The 6,580-nt window shown below is 41.7% G+C and overlaps 2 protein-coding genes across 2 annotated transcripts; both read left to right on the forward strand.

The window, feature by feature from the left end:
• The first annotated feature begins 625 nt into the window (after positions 1–625).
• Positions 626–3,208, forward strand: hmx1 (H6 family homeobox 1). Its single transcript, XM_005735844.1, has 2 exons — positions 626–1,127; positions 2,400–3,208. Exons 1-2 carry the CDS (start codon positions 845–847, stop codon positions 3,014–3,016), a joined length of 900 nt encoding a protein of 299 aa, XP_005735901.1. The 5' UTR covers positions 626–844; the 3' UTR covers positions 3,017–3,208.
• Positions 3,209–4,753: 1,545 nt separating this feature from the next.
• hmx4 (H6 family homeobox 4) lies at positions 4,754–6,272 on the forward strand. Its single transcript, XM_005735845.1, has 2 exons — positions 4,754–5,116; positions 5,252–6,272. Exons 1-2 carry the CDS (start codon positions 4,903–4,905, stop codon positions 5,824–5,826), a joined length of 789 nt encoding a protein of 262 aa, XP_005735902.1. The 5' UTR covers positions 4,754–4,902; the 3' UTR covers positions 5,827–6,272.
• The last annotated feature ends 308 nt before the right edge of the window (positions 6,273–6,580 follow it).

Raw genomic sequence — 6,580 nt, forward strand, 5'->3', positions numbered from 1 at the left:
ATCAGGAATATCTGAGCCATTGCGGAAAGTTTGGATAACCTTTGACAGCATTTATTTTCAAGGTGCAGCGTCTCGTGCCGTTTAGCACGGTTCAGTGCACTCATGTGTAGAAAAATTAGGTTAAAAACAAATCTACCATTCGGAGCACTAAATCATTTTATTTGGGATAAATGGGATAACTGAAACATTAGAATCTACAAGCTGCTGTAAAATACTTTCCAGATATTATAATAGGCCTATAAAATAATTAAACGATATGCATATAATATCTGTTTGTACAGTTATTGGATAAAGGGGGAATCTATTTGAATTTGACTAGTTAAATTCTATCCTTCTCTGTACTAAGTGGAGGGAGGTCAAGGCTCTAGGATGATTGCTTCCCTGCCGGATCTTTATTTTGAGTTGAACCCTAATTGAGCCCAAAAAGAGAGTGCTGTTTCAAGAACAGAGGTCTTCTCTTGTCTGGATGACCTCGAGGGGACGGCCCTTAACGTGAACCCACACACACGCGCGCACGGAGTAGCAGCAGAGGCTTACGCACAAGACCGTGATTCTCTTTTTCTTGGTAACCCCCATTTGCTATTGTGCTCGTCCAATCGCTGGATGCCCTCGACTCATTAATCGTTTGACTTGACGTTTCACTATACTGCTACTTCCTTCTATCCATTTCGCTCTCCTCCTGTGGGCACCGAGGGATCACAGTCTCGGCCATGACTACACGTTTCAACACAGCGCAAAGGCAGCATCACTGGAAATGACTGCTTGGACTTTAGATTGCGTTGAGGCACGATCAAAAGAGAATCCATCGACTTCTTGTGTAAAAGCATCGCGACATCGATAGATCATGCAGGAAAAACTGACGGTCACTCAGGCTCCCACTTCATCGAGGGCGTCGTCGTTTTTTATCGAGAATCTGCTGAGCAAGAGGCAGGATGTAGAGGAGTCGATGACCGATAGAAGTCGAGGGGACATCTCCACCGAAAGACAACTAAACGCATATCACACCGACACAAGCGGCTCAGTGCCCGACGTCAACTCATTAGCTCGGTCTCTATACCGAGACTCGCTGTTGCAGTGGTACCGCGAAGGGACTGCGTTCAACTTTAGAGCTTTGGAAACACCACACAGTAAGTATAGAACAGCTTCACGAGCCACGAGAACATGTTAAATATTGGTTAGACAACAGTTCGTGCCTAAAATAAGTTAAAGGTCTTTTCACTTGCCCGTGTGCAGTGCAACAAGACATTTTTAACTATTGATCTTACAATAATATATATATTAAATGTATTGGTGTAAGTTTTCCATATAGTTCTTTAAAAAAATATAGTTTCGCTTGATAAACATACAGAAAGTGTTCCGGAATGCGCCTAATGAGTCTTGTGGATCCGTACTTTGGTGTCAGGATTTCAGTCACATATATGATTGACTCATAGAAAATACAAGCAAGTCACGAGTCACTTCTCTGCTTTTTAAATATAACCTAGATAAAATCAGCAAACTTGAGGCGAGTGAGACACCCACACTTGTAACTATGATTCGAGCTCTCCTATCTATAGACCACAGTAGGAGTATTACAAGTCATCTTTTTTTAATGATGAAAAAAGCTGGGGCATTTTTGAGCTGCAAAACACATGCAAGTCTTAACGTTTTCGTGTCTGAAATTCGTTCTCTATTGACGGCATGGCTGCTTGTCATGACATCCATGGTACGGCTTGAAGATTACGCACACGGATTACGCACAAAAACCCAGAATACAAAGCAAAACAAAAACGAAGTACGGAACGTCGACATGACGCTTTTACGCACATTCGGTGGATTTGTGACACTCATATGCAACCTCAGAACAAAGTGCCCCACCCTTTGGTGTTCACAGCCAAATACGCTTATTTTAAAACTCCAATATCACCATACTGTGTTTACATGTAATGAAAGTCCCATATCAATACCAACAGCCAAACATTTAATTAGTATTTACTAGCATATTTGGGAAGATGTTGTTGGACTCTTATTTATATTTATAATAATAAGTATCATAATCGGGCCTGAAACCGCTTAGTCGAATGTATTATGTGTTATGCAATCCAGTCAAAACGCCTAAGCTTTGCCCATGCTTGTCCAAACTTTTGACAAGGGGTATACTACGACACACAATAAACACGATTTTTAAACAGGTGAAAATTTCACTTTTATTTTTGTTTTCTGGTGCAACAATAAGTGTGTCGACAGTTTGACTCTTCGAAGATTATCCTATGAACCAGTTACTATAAGAAACAGTTTGAAGGACGGTGTAGCCAGTTAAAAAATCTGACTGAAGATAACGGAGTATTTGGAGAATGTGTATCTTAATGTCTGATTGTCTTTTTTTAAGCAAGTTCTTCTGTTGCATTGTCTCCCTTTAGGTCCAAAAGACAGTACAGGTTCACTAGATCCATGCTGCTCATTATCAACCAGCGACAGGGCTTCACCGGCTGTGTCTGAGCCGATAACTGAGGACAGCGACGAACCTGACAGGAAAACGGGCGACAGCAACCTCACGGAAGACGTGGAGGACGCGCAAAACGTTTCTGACGCACGTACAGAACAAGACGCTTCATCTGACGCAACTTTCGCCAGGAAAAAGAAAACCCGAACCGTGTTCAGTCGCAGTCAGGTATTTCAACTGGAGTCCACTTTCGATGTGAAGCGCTACCTGAGCAGCTCAGAGAGGGCCGGTTTGGCAGCATCTCTTCACCTGACAGAGACTCAGGTCAAAATCTGGTTTCAAAACCGGAGGAATAAATGGAAGAGGCAGCTGGCGGCTGATCTAGAGGCTGCACAAATCCCAAACTCTACCCAGCGGATTGTCAGGGTCCCAATTCTGTATCATGAAGGACCCACACCAGCACTGGGTTTCAGCTTAAACGGACATCCCGTTTCTCAAACCGTGGGAAGCTTCTCCAGCCCCATCAACTACCCTCTATCGACGTTTGCTCACTCAATGAGCATGCTAAGATCGCAGATGACAGGACTGGTGTAAAGACTGACTTATCAAACTGTATGCTAATAACACAAATTCACCTCGTTTTTATTAATTGTGCAATAACCTCCAACACCGCCGAAAAGGTTGTCTGCACTCAAAGACAGTCCGCAGAGTCCATATGACACAAAGTAGCGAACCATCTTTATATGTCGGTGCATAAACTCCGACAAGAGTGCTGCTCTTGCATAGCATAACCCCTAATACAGTCAAGCATGGCAAGGCCTCCAGGGCAGCGGAGGCCGAAGATGAATACTGTATGTTTAAATACACACTTATTTTTGCAAACTTTTGTATTTAAAGTCACACATTTTTCCATCTTTGTCACTTTTCACTTAATAAATAAATAAATAAAAAACAAGCACAAACTATCAGCATTTGTGTTGTTTGTAAACATATATGTGACAGAAACACTGCATTTTTCTTTTACTTCTGCCAGTCTAACAATCATCATGAAGGATTGCACACCTATGTATATAGGGAATGAAGTGGATCAGTGTGTTTGGAACAAAGCTTAAAGTGTTCCGGAAACAAAGTTAAGTTTAATGCAGTTTTTGAACTTTTGTAGCATCCGGCTAAACCTTAGCATGATCGCCTATACAATATACTATAAACCCTTGTGTGCCTTTATTAAAGTGAACTAACTAACATGTATACAATTACAATATATAATAATAACAATGCACAAAGGAGGCAGTGAGAGTATACAAAAGAGAAGCCAAGCGAAACATTTGACTGAAACGCTGTCTGAAGACTTTGCTGTTCATTTGGGAGAAAGTAAGTTAATCAATATGGAAGAAAAAAAAATTCACGTCTAAAAACGTGTTTTCACAACTTAAGATACGTTTCTGAAGGTGAAATAGGTCCATTTAAAAGGGTGCAAATGAAAAAGTATATATGAAATATGCAAAAGTAATAAAATTACAGAAAGCGTAATTAATACAAAGTGAACTCTAACGGGAAGCTTTATTATTAGCTACATCTGGAGCGTTTTAATGACAAAAATGTAGCCATCAGCAATAAAATAGGCGTTAATTACAAAATACAGGGGCTCACTGAAAACAGTCACGATTTTGTGAATGTGGCGTGATTTAAATCAAAGTATGTTTTTGGTTTCTAATTAATATTTTACTTTTACTTAAAAATGCTATTCTATATAAAGCTACAGAAAATGCATCAAGGCCACGATTTGCAAAGACAAAAAGCTAATATCCGAATTCGAGAAGATTTTATTTATTTATTCATTTTTTTTGTTGGAGGGGGGGGGGGGCGTCAACAAATTCCTCAGATAAACACGTACTGCTACATTAAGCCAGTCTCGTTTCAGTCAAATTTGATATTAAGCTGACAAATACTTAAATATTTAACGCTCTGAGCACGCAAATCACACTCAAGTAGCTGCGTGGCCCACTTCACAAAAAGGGGGGTTGAAAACTACAATGAAAAAAAAAACCGTGTCAGAGCGTACCTAGTCTACTGTATATGCTGTAAAATTAAACTGCTTGATTATCCTGGGGAATCCCTGCAGGGCTCCGGACGATTTTCCTCGCAGCAGATGCATGAAGATGAGGGGGAGTCAGAAAAGACTGGGGGTTGTTGGTGTAGGCACATCACTTTCCAGCCCCCCCCCCCTTTTCCCTGCCATTCCTGCACTGTTATTGGTCACTGCTAAACGTTTCTTTGGGCCAATCAGCAAGAACACAGCGCTCCATCCTGTGTGTGTAGCAGCGACGCGTACAGAGCACAGCCAGCCCAGCAGGCTCTGCTCAGTGACTGCTGCTATGGTGTATCGAGACGAAGTGGTGAGATTAACGTCCCGGTTTAGAGTTAAGGGCGAATAGACTCGAGGAAGTAAACAAGAGAGGACTTGGAGCGACTTGGAGAATATGAACAAAGCAGAAGCACCACGTCGCCCGACCGCCTCTCTAAAATTCACTATCGACAACATCCTCAACCTCAAGACAAGCGGCAGTAACTGTGACACTTGTCAATCCGCCGGATCGCAGGATGAACTGGCCACAGCGATGCGTAAAGACAGTTTTCATCACGAAGAGAAAGGAACTCAAGCCAGACAGGACCCGGACAGGCTCAACGACAGTGGTAAGAGCTTTGAACCAATTTCTATCTGTGTTCATATTTACGCATAGCTCGCACTCGTCGATAATTCAGTTTAACGTGACAGCAGAGTTTGAGTAATGACCACAGTGGGTTAATCAAAGTGTCATTTTATTGCAGAGTTAATCACAGACTGTAGCGGATCAACGGAAACGGTCGTCATCAGCCGCGGGAATCAGAGGAAGGTGACGGAGGCGCGCTTCGAGAGCGGGGACAGCAGTTGCGATGACAGCAGCTCTCCCACCGCAGCCACAGACCCCCACAAAGGAGGGAGCCCAGGCAAGAAGAATAAAATGATAACGAAAAAGAAAACACGCACTATTTTTTCAAAGAGACAGATTTTTCAGCTGGAGTCTACTTTTGACATGAAACGTTACCTGAGCAGCGCAGAGCGCGCCTGCCTTGCCAGTTCGTTGCAGCTCACGGAGACCCAGGTAAAAATATGGTTTCAGAACCGTAGGAATAAATTGAAACGACAAATTTCTAACGAAATCGAGGGACCAGTTAGCGATTTCCCCGAGACTGGAAAGCCTGTGGTGGTGGGGCAACTCCCGGCTTTGTACAAAGAGAGCAACCTGCTGGGGAGATGCCTGCTGCCCGTGCCTCTGCCCGTGGTCTACCCGGGAAGTAGCACGCCTTACCTCTGCTTCTCAAACGCCAGCAAGTACTTCAGCCTGTATGAAGGGGACGTATGATGCTTTTAACAATTCCCTGCAGTGAAAGAGACACTTTTAGTGGTCTGTTGCCAACTTTGAAGCATTTAAGGTGGTTTAGATGGAGGAGACGGCTCTGCGGCCTTAACTGTTGATTAAGACTGCAACTACAGTGGCAGGGGAGTAGTTACATATCACATACAAATAAGCGGATTTAGTATTATTTATTTTCAGTCATCTGTGGGTTTTGTAGAGGCCTGACACGAAACCTATTGTTACACATTGCCCTGTACAGATCAATCTCAGGCTACGCTAATGATAGCCCGAGGGAGGCCCAAAACAATATAATTTAGATCATTTTATTGTTTACATTATTTTTATTATTGTTATTATTATTGACAAAAGCATATCCAGCAGCCTAAGCCACCAAAGAAATTATTATATCCGATTTGCATGCATTTCCTATATCATAAATGAATTTTGAATTTTACTGAAATTATCTTTGTATTTAAATGAATGTAATTAACATTTTATTCTGTTTCACGCATGTGTTTTGTTTTTCTGAATATTTTATCATTCTTACTTTGTTTCACGTTTGCCTGTGGGCCCATTACACCTTTTATTGAAATTGTAATTAAAATATCTTCAAGAAATATTTCACAGAATTGATTCAGTATTTTGCAGTGACCCTTGTGTTTCGGACATAAATTGTATATAGTTTCACAAAACTGTATATAATACGCTATGGATGCAGTTGTTGGTTAATTAATTTTCTCAATATCTTTGTTAAGAGGAT

This window comes from Pundamilia nyererei, unplaced genomic scaffold (assembly GCF_000239375.1).
Source record: "Pundamilia nyererei isolate P.nyererei 1_Seehausen unplaced genomic scaffold, PunNye1.0 scaffold00065, whole genome shotgun sequence".
In the NCBI taxonomy this organism is placed as follows: domain Eukaryota; kingdom Metazoa; phylum Chordata; class Actinopteri; order Cichliformes; family Cichlidae; genus Pundamilia; species Pundamilia nyererei.

Coding starts and splice junctions, on each gene's coding strand:
- hmx1 (XM_005735844.1), top strand. CDS start 845: ATGCAGGAAAAACTGACGGTCACTCAGGCTCCCACTTCATCGAGGGCG. Junction 1,128..2,399: donor AGCTTTGGAAACACCACACA/GTAAGTATAGAA, acceptor GTCTCCCTTTAG/GTCCAAAAGACAGTACAGGT.
- hmx4 (XM_005735845.1), top strand. CDS start 4,903: ATGAACAAAGCAGAAGCACCACGTCGCCCGACCGCCTCTCTAAAATTC. Junction 5,117..5,251: donor GGACAGGCTCAACGACAGTG/GTAAGAGCTTTG, acceptor ATTTTATTGCAG/AGTTAATCACAGACTGTAGC.